Consider the following 13,914-nt stretch of genomic DNA (forward strand, 5'->3'; position numbering starts at 1 on the left):
TGCCCGATGCTCTTTTGTGTGGTCGGTCTCCTGCCATGTGGAGTGACAGTGAGTAGGAGCTGAGTTTTTCCAGGAGAACGTGGTGATTATAGAGCAGGGCTTTCGAATTTCTGCTGTGCTCATTCGTTAGTGTCTTATGTACGCATTCAGGCTAGACCTCCTGTGGAATGGGAGGGTTTTACCTCTGGGTTTGAGCGGTGGCTCCCTGGCCTAATGGGCTTGCTCATCTCTTCTGTGTTGCAAGTGTTATCAACGAAAAGCTTATTTTGGAAATAAGCAAGTTCCTTACCTCATGGAATCCATTAACAAGCTAAGAGTCTGGGAGAGTCTTCACTGCCCACCTTCCTTACCCCTAAAACTGAACCTCAGTTCAGAAGTCGTGGCAAGATTTTTCCACGTATCATTGAAAAGAATAAAAGATTCAGGTTGTGTAGACTGTGCGTAGCACTTTGTCTAGTGATTAGAAGGCCAGCCGGCACAGACAAGGCAGTAGGCAACCCTCAGTGTTAGAAGGATTAAAATAATATGTCAAGGACCATTTACTGCAATCCCTCGGAAGTATTTGCATGTGGAGAGCCACATAAACACAAATAAATTGCCATTTGGGAAACATCAAACGATTAAGTTTGGCATAGGAGGGCAGAGTAAGGACTGGCAGGTGAAGGGAAGAGAATGCCAGGCCTCTGTTCACAGCTGCCCCAGGGATCTGACCTCCCCTGGGGGGTGAGGGTATGGAAACAAGTTCCTGAGGTTGCCAGCCTTTACTGTCAGTGAGCCTGTGTTGTGGTTGTCTCTTCACTGTTGTGTCTAGTACAGTAAAATTCTTATGTCAAAGACCATAAGAATCAGTTGGCTAGGTTTGGAGATTCACTGTACAGAGATTTACTTTGTAAAGGTACTTGTTGGAAGGGACTTGGTTTCAAATGCTGCAGTCGGGTTATTACTTTATACCACATCAAATGTGTGCCACGGACACCTCATTCCTTTGTTAGAAAACAGAATGAGAAGCCTTTAAAATGATATCTTAGATTATCTAGAAGTTGGTCGATTAGGTTCTACTGTTTTTGACTTATTTTTTCTTTTGAAATGCTTTCTAAGTGGATCACAGACACAGTGTTTAGTTTTCCAAGAAACCAATAAACAGAATTACCAGCCAGTTTTCTTGAAGTTCTAACTGGTCATTGCCTAGACTTTATGGCATTTACCTTTAATATGTTAGTCCACGGTGTTTCAACAGGTGTTTTTTTGTTCAGGTTAGGGAAGTTTCCTTCTGCTTCTCCCTCCACCCCACCCCACCCCTGAAAAAATTCTCCTTTCCTGTAGCATCTCAAAATGTCTTTCTCACTCACATGTTAGATGCAGAGTGTGTGTGTGTGTGTGTGTGTGTGTGTGTGTGTGTGTGTATGCGTGCGCACGTGCAATGAATGTATAATTTAACTGTAGGGTTAGTAGCAGGTTTATTGCAGCATAAAACTATTGCTTTACCTCTGATTTTTCTTAGCCCTGAGTCCTGCTGAGGAATTCGAAAACCTTTATTGTTAAATACCAGAAGTGAGTCTAATAGTTCTAGTAACGTCTGAGAATCTACTGTGCACATGTGTGAGAAGGCAGAATGTGGTCCAGGTAGCCTGCTCTGCCAGGTGAGGAGCACCAGGGTGCCGAGCAGGCAGCTGAAGCTTCATTGTCCCAACTTGTCTCTCTCCGTGGCCTTGACAATGGCTTAGAAAGCAGAGGGAGCCGGCAGCTCCTGGCTTGCAGCGCCCCCCCCCCCCCAAGCCACTCCATCTCAGTGCACCTTAATCATGTTTGCAACCAAGAATCAGAGCTGCGTGTGGGGTGGGTGAGGCCGCTTTGTTGCATACTTGGGAGCCAGAGCTGTGGTGACTAGAAATCTGAAAACAGAGGTGTTTGCAGCCTCACCGTCTCCTGCATCTGTGTCAAGCTAGGGCTTTTTTGCAATCCTCTCTTTGGAATGCCCTTTATATAGTCTCATGTTCTTAATCCTTTCAGTTGTCACAAAATTATAAACTGAATGTCGTGTTCTAAGGGGTCAGGAGAAGAAGGGAAATAGGAAACCCTTTGGAGGCTCCAAGTGTCTTTGAGTTCCCTAGGGCTGAGCAGCAGGTCAGATATTTGTGGCTGTCCCAGCTCTGAACTGAGCGTGGCTTACGGGTTACAGCTGTGGCTGCTCCTTCTCCCTCAGCCTCCAACATGTGGGTGTATTCACGGTAAGATGTGTAAGGAGAGGGGCATTTGCAGAGGCCTGGGTCAGAATCCCAGGTCCCAGGCACGAGCCTAGAAATGTATGTTCCAGGCAGTATTATTGTAGGGAGCCAGGGCGATGAGTCTGGTCCTGGTGGCCGTCCGGGAAGTTTCACACACGCTAGTTGGGAAGGACCCAGAGAGAAGCTAGAGACTGCCATTGGATTCCCATAAATTAGGTCCATTTGGAATTCCTAGGTAAGGAATTAGCTTTCTAATAGGAAAGATTTGTGTGGGGTATTGCCATAAGTGTGCACACGATGTGTAAGTAAACTGTGGATGTTCACCAGAAGGATACAGGAGCATTTAGTGCATGCTGTTGTGAAGTCATGATGTCAGATGTCTCTCCTGGGACTGGGGGTGTGGTGGATTGCCCTTTGGAGAGCTCAGAAAGAAGGGACATGCCCCCACAGAGCCAAACACTGGAGCCACACAGATGTTTGTTGAATGAAGGAGTCATGGGCGGGGGCAGGTGGTTTGCTAACAGTGAAGAAGAAAAGGTTGAAAGCCTCAGGAGGGGAAATAGGAAGGACCCAAATGAAGCAGATGGTGCTGGTCAGTGGCTGGATGCTGTCTGCCAGAAGGTTTTCAGCAGATGGCCCAGCTTGACTTTTCTCCCTCGAAGCTTTGTCCCACTAATGATTTCACCAGTCCTTAGAAGCCTTCACCCTTGGAACTCCTGTTCCCCACTCACCCTCAAATGATGCCTATATTTTATTATCCTGGAAGAGAATTATATGTCTAGGATCAGCAGTACCTTATGTTGGGCCACTTAACCCACAAACGGATTAGGTTAATTTTATTTAGAATTCTCTCATTGTGGCCTAGGATGTATATGCAAATAAGGTTCTTTTTTTTTTCTTTTAGGGCAAAAACATGTATTGTGTATTTACTGTTAAGATTTGCTAAGAATTAGCAACATTATTTTGTATTGGTTGTTTTTATAACCCAAGTGGTATGTATGCTTGAATAGCATTAATGCATTTTAACTGATACCTATATACTGTGAGTTGTATCGATTTGATCAGAGGTAAATATTCCTTCTTTTTAGAATTAAAAAAATAAATATAATATAGTAGAGTAATATATACGAAAAACATAAAGTTTAGGAATATGTTTATTTCCGATGAAATCCACACGGCTACTTTACAGTCGGGAGCTGACTTTCAGTCTTTGAGCACTGTGGACTTGTACTGCAGACTCTGCTCACTTAATTAACAAGGTTGAAATTCCAGCAACCACGGAAGACTCTCCAGAGCTGCAGAGAAGACCCTAGGACCGTGCTACGTGTTTGCAGTAAGTACTTCAGCTATTGAGTGACACTTGGCTGGTCAACTTTCTTCGTAAACGTTTTTGGTGAAGTCTGTCTCTTTCCAGGAATGATGGCGAATTCTGGCAACCATACCACCAACGACTTTAAGAATGAGGAACACTTGGTGTTTACTGTTTTTCGGTTAACCTCACTGCTAGAAAAAATACGCTGGGGTGGGCGAACAGAACCAAAATTACCTGGAAGTCAATTTTGTTGAAAGCCTGAATGAAATTGCTTACTGATTTATGACTTACAGTAGTTTGGGTATGATGATAAAATCAACTTTGAAAAGACTAAACTTGAGTTTAATATTACAGCGACAAGCTCAACCAAGTTGGAAGATCTGAGTTATTTAGACGGGCAGAGAAATGCCCCTCTTCGAACATCAATTAGATTGCCGTGGCACAATACAGCCGGAGGTAGGGCACAGGAAGTTAAAGGTACTTATCTTTGCACCTGCTGGGATAGCTGATATCATGAATGCATTCACTGAACGTTGAGGATCTGTGCTAACCAGCGTTTAAACCAGCTCATTTAAAAACACAACATGTGTGTGCTAAAAACTTATCTATTTGGTGTGCTAGGAGGCCATCCTTAAAGGTTTGGGGCTTCTTCCTTAAAATCTGTGTTCAACTCGTTTCTGGAATTGAAAAATAGTTCTGCAGTACTATTATTACAATATACAATAATACAGTAGTAGTATTTTGAAGTGAGGGGTAATTTAACACTCACGGGATAACACTCACTTGTCACCAACAAAGAATCAGCTGTGTTTCAGGTCTGTGGGCCATTGGCCACCTCCCGTAATGCACAGTCGGGTGGTCCGCAGCCTCACCGAAGGGGCCACATGTCATCACACCCAGATGAGAGCTGGTGTCCTGTCTCCAGGAAAACACCTTTCCCTTTTACTCCTACAGTAGTGGAAGAAACCCATCTTAGATCCTGTTTCAGACAAACCGATGAGACCTGGTTTGGCCACCAGCATCACTTTCTCTAATTCTCTGCATGTTTGTCCTGAGTTGTGATGACAGAACTAGCTGGTCATTTTAATAGGACCCTTTGTAAAACCAATGGGGGGAAGGAGGGCTTATAAATGAGGTATTACAGAAGTATTAATAGAACCAGATTGGAAACACAGATCCCTGGTGGCATGAAACTAAAGGCTAATACTAAGTATAACATACAAGCAATGCTAAATTGGGTTTTTAAGTATATAAAATTATGACATTCTTCTAAAATAATTATCCTTTTCTTTTTTTTTCCCCCTAAGCACGATTTGCTCCCTACAAGCCACAGGACATTTTGTTGAAACCGCTGTTGTTTGAAGTACCAAGCATAACAACAGACTCTGTGTTTGTGGGAAGGGATTGGCTCTTTCACCAGATAGAAGAAAACTTGAGGAACACAGAACTGACAGAAAACAGAGGCGCCGTGGTTGTTGGAAACGTGGGCTTTGGGAAGACAGCAATCATTTCTAAGTTGGTGGCACTTAGCTGCCACGGAAGCCGCATGAGGCAGATTGCTTCCAGCAGCCCCGGTTCACCACCTAAAAGTATGTACATGTTTGATACCGGTCTAGTTGATGATCGAATGTAAGGTAGATGGAGGACATGGCTTGGGTAGGCATCCGTTCTCAGTTCTCCTCACGTTGTTCCAGCTGCCGTGTCAGATCTGCCACCGCACGTGGAAGAACTGTTCGAGGGCCCCCATCTCTCCTGGCGCTCAGGAGCCATCCCCTGGGGCGAGGCCAGCCTTCCCTGGTCTTCTCCCAGCTGTAGAGCCTGTCTCCCTCTTCATATGGGCAGCGAGGTCTGATCGGGTGCCCTGGGGAGTTTGGGTCCTAAAACCAAGCAGGTTAGGCTCCTGGCAGAAGCAGCCGGAAGGAGTCTGTGCACAATTCTCTTTTATCCCATTCTCCACAGCCTTTGTCCTCTATGCTGGATTTACCAAAGGTCTAAAGACTAACTCAATATGGGATATAGTAGCTAAATATTTGACTAGTCATGTCTTATTTTATGTGTAATAAGCCTGTTAAAAGAAAGTGTCTCTAACATGGTGAATAGGAACAAGTGAGCCATGAAAGATCATATTTTTTTTTAAAGCAAAAGGAATTTAATTAAACCAGAAACAGCAGTGCTCCCGGGAGGGCATCTGAGTGGATGGGAGACAGGGCTGAGAGGGGACACTTGTGTTCTCCTTTAGACCTTTGCATTTGGGATCCTATTTACTCATTACCTGTTAAAATACTCTCTGCGTCTAATCAGGAAATATGTTCAGTATCTCACCGTACCCCTCTTCTGATGTTGTAATAATGAAATTGGTCTCTTTCTCTGCAGCTTCAGATTCCACCCAGGATCTTCCTTTCACCCCATTGCTTTCACCGAGTTCTTCTGCAGGTGTGAGCAACACGGTGAAAACACCCCCTGGGTCTGGGTCTGATGCTCCTGAGAGCCAGCGACCACGAGAGGATGCAGTGAAGTACCTTGCTTCTAAGGTAATCTGCTCCTGTTCTAGGGGAGCCTTTCAGAGGGAGGGAGAGAGAGGGATACTTGTTAGTTTGGCTTCTGAGAAAGGAATTTAAAGAGGGATCTTAAAACAGAGATAATTGCATAGAATGCAGAAATGTAGCTCTTGATAAAATAGTGATAGGGTGCTCCAAGTAAAAGGTATTAATGACAGTAAATCTCCCCAGACACTGGCAGTGGACTTCTGTTCATCTTAAACGATGGATTGAAAGAACTCCACAGAGTAGCAGGTTGTATCACAGGCACCACAAATCCGTCCTTTACAAGCACGTGCTGGCCTTCACTTGGTGCCGGAGCAGGACGCTGGGAGCCTTGAACGTGATCCAGGCCCCCACGCCTGTGTTCCCTTGCCTGGGGACTTTGGTTCCCTGCGTCCTTCTGTCAGAGGGTTCTTGCTATGTTATAAAACGGACTTAGCTGACTTTCCCTTTGTAGACGCATAGTCATCAGGGTCCTTCTGAAATTTCCCATGTGCTCAGCATCCGTCACGAGTTCACAGGCCACGCTCTGCATTCGAGCAGTTACATCACTCACTCCTGCTGACCGGCTTGGGTCTCCCCGGGCAGCAGCGGTGTGAGTCGGCGGAGCTGGGGGACGCGAGGGGGCCGGCGTCAGGGGCCTCTAGTGGGGATCCCATCTAGTGAGGTGAGTTTGGTGCAGGAGACAGAAAAGGAGGCTTTTTCGCCCCAGATGCTTGCTTTGTGCTTCTGCTTCTCAGGTGAGAGCCGCTCCTCACTGGCATAGGCAGCCCTGGCTGCTGATTCGGGGTAGTCCTCGGGTCAAAAATGGGTGATCTGAGATGAGGGATGGAGTGTAGACTTCAAAGCCACCCCAGCACAGTGATTTTTCAGACCACTCTGTGACCCACAGTAGAGATGCGTGTTACATGGAAGGCCTGGTACACGCACGTAGACACACAAACTGAGACAGAAGCATATTCTTACAGCCTATAAAATTCACCGTATGGAATGACAACAAGCTGTCACCGCTCCAGATGGAGCTCATGACCCGCCGTTGGGCCGGCCGACTTCTTTTGCCAGACATGGTGCCGATAGACGTGCCGCGGGCTGTCTCCCTGGGGGTCGTCCCGTGTTCCTGCTCATTGGTCCATCCGCCTTCCTCCAAGTGTGGACTAATCTCAAACAGAAGTCACAGGACGGTTCCACATGGGCCACATCTACTCTTGCCACTTGTTCTTAAGAGTCTGCAGACCTGGAATCTTTATCCCAGAACTTCCCTTGACTGTCTGTCACCCTGGCCAGGCGTTTAACCTGTGTGCTGCCCTCAGCTGTGACCCAGACCTAGTGAGGCTGGGCGTGTGTAGAGCTCAGGGAGACAGCAGGTGCTCACAGCCTGCTGAAGAGCAGAGAGCACTTTGCACAAGTACAGTTTTACCTTTTTCACCTTTCTTGCCTCGTACCCGCCTTCCTCCTTTCATTCGCACGTGGGAAAGTATCAGAGTTTTCATATGTCTATGGCACTTTTCTTCCAAGACCCTTCTGCATCTGGCACTTTGCTTGGGCTCTCTAACAAGCAGCCTGCTGCCACTTCACATCCGTCCCCACAAAGGCAGCCCTTCTCATCCCCTCAGGGCCTGGGCAGGAACCCGTCTCCTCCTATGTGTCCCTTCACATGACAGGCAGACATCTGGTGATTTCTGATTTGGGTCCTTCAAAGTGTGTTGCTGTTGAATTTCTCCACGGTGTCAGGGTTGTGTGTGGGGGCGGAGGGTTTGAGCCAGGCTGCCCGGCCCTCTGGCCTGGGCTGGGAAGCAGCTGTGGCTTTGAGCGTGACTCTGCTAGCCACCAACTTTACCTGGTCTGGGGGAGCAGCAGGTGCGTTTCCCAAGGAGATGCTGCTGTTTGTGAAAGCAGAAATGCAGTAAATGTGGCACTTCTGGATGCTGAGTACATTGGGATTATTCGGAATTGCTTTAAGCCAGGGTAGGCTTTAGGTTTTATGAATGAGTTTTATTCATTTATTTTCCATACGGAGTAACATGTACTGATCTTAGCGCTAATCAAGATGGATTTGTGGCTACAATTAAAAGTCTGCCCAGAACTTGGCAAAGCGTGTGAATGAAAGAATAACTGAATCAGTTAAGCTAAGTAATGACTCAGTGCTGGCGAATAGAAGCGGTGTGTTTCGTGACTGTGGCGGGTGGGAACACTGGGTTATGGAGGGGGCGTGTGGAGGGGGGACGGTGATGCTCATGGCTGTGCTTCCCCCATAGGTCGTGGCCTACCACTACTGCCAAGCCGACAACACGTACACGTGCCTGGTGCCCGAGTTCGTGCACAGTATCGCGGCTCTGCTGTGCCGGGCCCATCAGCTGGCTGCCTACAGGGACCTGCTGATAAAGGAGCCCCAGCTCCAGAGCATGCTGAGCCTCAGGTCCTGCGTGCAGGACCCGGTGGCCGCCTTCAGGAGGGGAGTGCTGGAACCGCTCACAAGCCTACGAAATGGTACCTCTGAGCAGCCACCCACACCCTCTCTGTCCTCAGGAGTCCAGAGCCCCCAGGATGGTCCTCCAGAGGACCTGGATGGCAGTGAGGGTGGGCGCCTGGGGAGGATGTGGTGAATCTGGGTACTCCTCCTCTTGCCAAGAACCGTCTCCCCAAAGTCCTTTAGTGCTTCCTGAATGGTGTCGTTTTAAAAGAAGCATCTCTAATAAAGAATTACCTCCACAGTTGAATAGTTCCAGAGTAGCTAATTTGTCACCGTAGGTTATTCAGAGGACTTACGCCCTGGAAACTGTTGCCTGCATATTTTATGTTTATTCCTACCTAGCGGGGAAATAGGTTGGTCAATTGAGCGACTGCCAGCATATGTTTTTTCAGGGCCTCTGCTCAGTTGAGTTGAACCTGAAGGTTTTTCTAGAAGTGGTCCTTTGATTTCTTTTTCTTTCGTTCTTTCTGTCTTTCATTCTTTGTCTTTCGTTCTTCCTCCCTTCCTTCCTTCCTTCCTTGAAATATTCAGCAAGGTAGGAGATGTTAATGCTATTATGGGTTGTTGCATTTCTTATCCTTTCTCCTTTTTGTTCCTCACCTTTTGAGCTAGTTTCCTGCCTGTATTAGCACTTCTGCTGGAGAAAAGGGAATTGAAACAGATCTGTCGTCATTCCTCCTCATTTTACTGGGCACAAAGTTGGTGCTAATAAATGGAAAACTAGATTGAGGCTTGTGGGAAAGAGCCCTGTTCGAGAAGTCCATAAAAGAGAGGTTCTCACCACTGGCTGGCTGTGTGCCTTGGGCCAGATGCTTTGCCTTTGAGGGTCAGTTTTTATTCCCTGACATGCACTGAGAGAGTGCTATGGGGAGGACCTGGAGTCCTTTCCAGAGTTAATCTCCGTATGTGCTAGTTATCTTAGCCATAGCTCACCCCAGTGACAGGAGTTTATGAAGAGCTAACTGTGTCCTATACATGCGTGAGATCCTGCTAATGTGTGTAATGCAGTATGTTTCTGAACACTATTTTATAAGATTTGCTTTTCTCTTGGCTGTGTGCTCTGGTTTTCATTATAAATTTAATAGAAAAATATGGTTCTGTGAGAACCATTTCTTTTGCGATATATAAACCTTTTTAGTTTTTCCTAACACTTTAAAGTGTGCATTGGTGCCATTTTATAGACAAGTATAATTTCTTAATTAAAAAATTATTTTATCCTTTAGAGCAGAAAATTCCTGAAGAAGAATACATTATCTTGATAGATGGCTTAAATGAAGCTGAATTTCATAAGCCTGACTATGGAGATACACTTTCTTCATTTATTACCAAAATTATTTCTAAATTTCCTGCCTGGCTGAAGTTGATTGTGACTGTAAGAGCGAATTTTCAGGTAAGAAAGAATTCTCAAATCTCTTTGCACAAGACCCCATGCCCAAATGTTATGGTGTGATTAACAACATAAACTCTTATTAAGCATTTAGCTGCTGAATTGAAAACTATATTAGGACTTTGAAATATTTAGTCCACAGAGCCTCAAATGGGTGAAACGAGGACCTTTTTACCTTCCAAGGCACATGAATCAAGGTGTCAGGAAAGTCTCCTCTTACTTAGCATGGCTCTGTCCCTGCACTCCCAAAATGCAGGTGTCCAGCCCTGCATGTAACTCAGGTTGTCCACTGGAGTTTAAAGTTATTCCTGCCGATAGTTAATTTGCAGTGGGACTTTGGGTTTTGTTTTTATTTTTTGTTTTTTTTTTTTTTAATGAAGAGAGGAAGGGAAGATTTTTAAGGCCTTAAAGAAGGTCCATTTTTTCAGGAAACTTAAGCATGAGCTACCATTTGCAGCCAGATAAAGAGTGATGTTTTTTCTTTTCTTTCTTTTTAATTCTCTTCCCCATCTTTCCCTTCATTTGAACCCTAAATTATATCTTAATAACCTTTGACTCCTTCCCTCTACCCCTGTCCTTTTTTAGTAAAGATATGACTCTGAGATTTTGATTTTTTGCCCTTTTATGATGATGTCTATTTAAAAATAGCATTTGGGTTCTTTCTTTTCTCATTAAAAGTGGCATTAGGCCTCAGCCAAGCTTGATGTTTGTTTTTGTGGACATTTGATTCATACCCTTTGCAGTCATTTATCACACAGGAAGCAGAATTTGGCGATCGATAGAGCAAAGGGACAGGAGTCCTGTATCTTCTGTACTAGCCATGTAAATTTGACAGGTCCGTTAGCCTCCATGTAAAATGGGGGTAATTATACTCAGCCTGCCCCCTGCAATTATTACATTCAATGAGGACATGGAGTTAAATTCTTCAGAACTGATAGTGGGAAGTTTAAAGAAAAAACCAAAGGCTCGTCTCTGCTTTGAGATGTCAAGATAACGCTCATCTCTAGGGCGGGGTGGGACAGGAGGCGACGTGGGGCTTCCGGGAGCTGGCCATGTTCTGTTTCTAGCTGCTGGTCACACAGATCTGTTTGACTTTGTGCAGATTAATGACACCATGCAATTATGGTTCGTATGTTATACTTCCATTTTAAAGTTTACTTTGAAAGAACAGCAGATTAAAAAAAAAAAAAAGACGGTAGGCTCCACTGAAGTCTGAAGCAGGCAGCTTTCTCAGGGCAGGCTGGGGCTGGGGCAGTTTCGGATTTCCTGGCTCCATCCTGCCGTCCCCGTATCTGATGCATGGTGAGGGATGCCTCTTATCTCCGTGTCTGGCCGTGTTCTTAGATACACAGCACTGGTTTGTGTCTGTCCTTGTTGTATAACCTCTGCACAATGTAAGGATTATGGGGATCAGGTCACCTCAGGATCTCGCTGCCCCTTGGCTGGTGTGGCCAGCTCAGTGTCTGCTTGGGGCTCTTACGTCTCGCTGGGCCCTGAGGCTTCAGACGAGGGCCTCGGGAAAGCCATGACTGATTCGATCTCGCATCAGGCTTTCTTTCACATAAGCTTTTTATCTTCAACTTATCCTATTACATGTTTTAATACAAAACAATGAGTCCCTATAATCCATGAAAATCCTCCTTGAAAGAAAACTAGTGAATCTGGTTTGAAATGCAACTACCATAAAAAAGAAATCTCTGTGGAGTGACACCGTGGGTTTTTGGGTTTCTTTTCCCCCTCCCCCGCAGGAGATCGTAAGCACGCTGCCATTTGTCAAGCTTTCCTTGGATGACTTCCCGGACAACAAAGACATTCACAGTGACCTGCACGCCTACGTCCAGCACAGGGTCCACAGCAGCCAGGACATCCTCAGCAACATCTCCCTGAACGGCAAGGCCGACGCCGCCCTGATCGGGAAAGTGAGCAGCCACCTGGTGCTGCGGAGCCTCGGTTCCTACCTGTACCTCAAGCTCACCCTGGACCTCTTCCAGAGGGGACACTTGGTCATCAAAAGTGCCAGCTACAAGGTGGTGCCCGTGTCGCTGTCCGAGCTCTACCTGCTGCAGTGCAACATGAAGTTCATGACCCAGTCCGCCTTCGAGAGAGCGCTTCCGATTTTGAACGTGGCGCTCGCGTCCCTCCACCCCATGACGGACGAGCAGATCTTCCAGGCTATTAATGCGGGCCACATCCAAGGGGAGCAGGGATGGGAGGACTTCCAGCAGAGGATGGAGGCGCTCTCCTGCTTCCTCATTAAGAGGCGAGACAAAACCCGCATGTTCTGCCACCCGTCCTTCAGGGAGTGGCTTGTTTGGAGAGCGGATGGTGAGAACACAGCCTTCCTGTGCGAGCCCAGGTACGGCAGGCCGCTTTCTGGAAACGCTTTGCAGGGAGTCGAATGTGCAGTCGGGGTGGGGGGGGATTTCAAACACAATTCCCCTTTTTTCCCCCTCCCCCCTCCAACAGTTGACCTTTTTTAATGGAAAGGCACACGGGATGAATGATTCAGGAGGGCAGTGAAATCTCCTAAACAAAAGCTTCCTTCCTTTAATCGCTAGAATTTTGGGATTCCTCAGTACTTTGGTGAGAGAGAAGCCGGGCAACACCGGTGGCCTTTGTGTGCTGCCCATTCTCTTCTGGACCTTGAGGCCCGTTGTGGGAATCACGTGTGGCAAGGTGTGCTACGTGCTCCAGGAACAGCGGGCTTCTCCAGGGGCTGCTGTCTGCTCAGCTTCTTCACCTGCAGTCTGTGGACTGTCTTGGACCCCCAGGACCCACCTTGCCACCTCTTGGGCACACAGCATCTTGTCCCAGGGTCCAGATGAGTCTACGGGCCCAGAGAGGAGCACGGGGATCACATCGGGCTGCCTCATTTTGCATTTGCGGTTCAGGGTGGTGTAACAGATTGGGATTTGGGCTCGGCAGGATTCTGGTTCAGACCTCTGATGCCCTGTTGACGACATGGTGCTGGGGCAGCTGTGTCGAGGGAGTCAAAGGTTCCGTGGAGGATTCGCAGCAGGGCTGGGCCAGGATGCAGTTCTCCTCACTGCCCAGTGGAGGGGGTGTGGTGCGCCTGCCCCTCGTGTGGCCTTGTGCTAGTCAGAGTGAGAGGGCAGGAATCTAAGGATGCTTTCATTTCAGTAACTCTGGGTTCCCATCCCACCACGTCTGCCTGGCCTCGGCCTGCGTCCCCGCAGTCTTGAGTGGCTTCTGCTCTCCGTGAGTCAGAATTGCCCCCGACTCTGTAACAGGGCCAGCAAGTGGCTGGACTCTCGCCTATGAGCTGGATGGGGGTTTGACCAGATGCTGGGGTCCGGAAAGGAGGAGGTCAATAAGCGCTTGTGAGCCACACTCCACCTTCCTCTGCACGAGGACTGACTTAACATTGACCTAATATGGGTATGGCTGGTGTTCTATGTTGTGGGTACTGTTGTTTTCTTAGGTAACGCTGGGCTAAAAATTTGTTCTTTTGAGTCTGGTTTGAGGCAATAAACTTGTAACTTCCAGGCTATTAGCAGACTGTAGTAACTAGGTGAAACGTGTGCCATTTTATGTTTGACATAGCGGAGTCAGATCATTTTGTAGGAAGATAGGCTGTAGTTGAGTTTGTAGAAACATAGAAACAAGCTGAAAGCCTTCAGCAGGGTGTGTAGATTTGTTACTGGAGTTCGAGGCAGAAGTAGTTGGACTGAAGTCACTGTAAAGCATAGCTCTGATTTGGCGGGGGGGGGGGGGGTCGGCGGCACTGACGGTACACAGAGCCGACCACACGGTGACTGGCGACTCCCGAGTGCTGATGTGTTCCAACGAGCAGGCATGGGAACTTACCCAGGGTAGGACCAGGACTGCACCAGGGCAGGAGGGACACCTAGGGCACAAAGTGTAAGGAGGTGCTACTTCTTGGGATTGTGTTCATCAGCGTTCACCCAAGACCCCGGTAGTTCTTGAACTTCATTTAGCAGATAGAGATGGTGGACGGA

General features: G+C 47.2%; 1 protein-coding gene across 9 annotated transcripts in view; it reads left to right on the forward strand.

Moving 5' to 3' along the window:
- The window catches only part of TANC1 (tetratricopeptide repeat, ankyrin repeat and coiled-coil containing 1), a 230,576-nt gene that overhangs the window by 169,386 nt on the left and 47,276 nt on the right, over positions 1-13,914 (forward strand). For 8 of the 9 annotated variants that reach the window (XM_087861833.1, XM_087861625.1, XM_087861725.1 and 5 more), the window contains 6 exons: positions 3,892-4,014; positions 4,845-5,126; positions 5,911-6,068; positions 8,333-8,564; positions 9,771-9,937; positions 11,683-12,290. In XM_087861833.1, the coding sequence (XP_087717959.1) occupies positions 3,892-4,014; positions 4,845-5,126; positions 5,911-6,068; positions 8,333-8,564; positions 9,771-9,937; positions 11,683-12,290 (1,570 nt within the window). The remainder of the gene's footprint in view (positions 1-3,891; positions 4,015-4,844; positions 5,127-5,910; positions 6,069-8,332; positions 8,565-9,770; positions 9,938-11,682; positions 12,291-13,914) is intronic. The other variant, XM_087861752.1, reaches the window with a different exon arrangement.

Source organism: Ursus americanus, chromosome 1 (assembly GCF_024610735.1).
Source record: "Ursus americanus isolate L20-20 chromosome 1, mUrsAme1.1.p, whole genome shotgun sequence".
NCBI lineage: Eukaryota > Metazoa > Chordata > Mammalia > Carnivora > Ursidae > Ursus > Ursus americanus.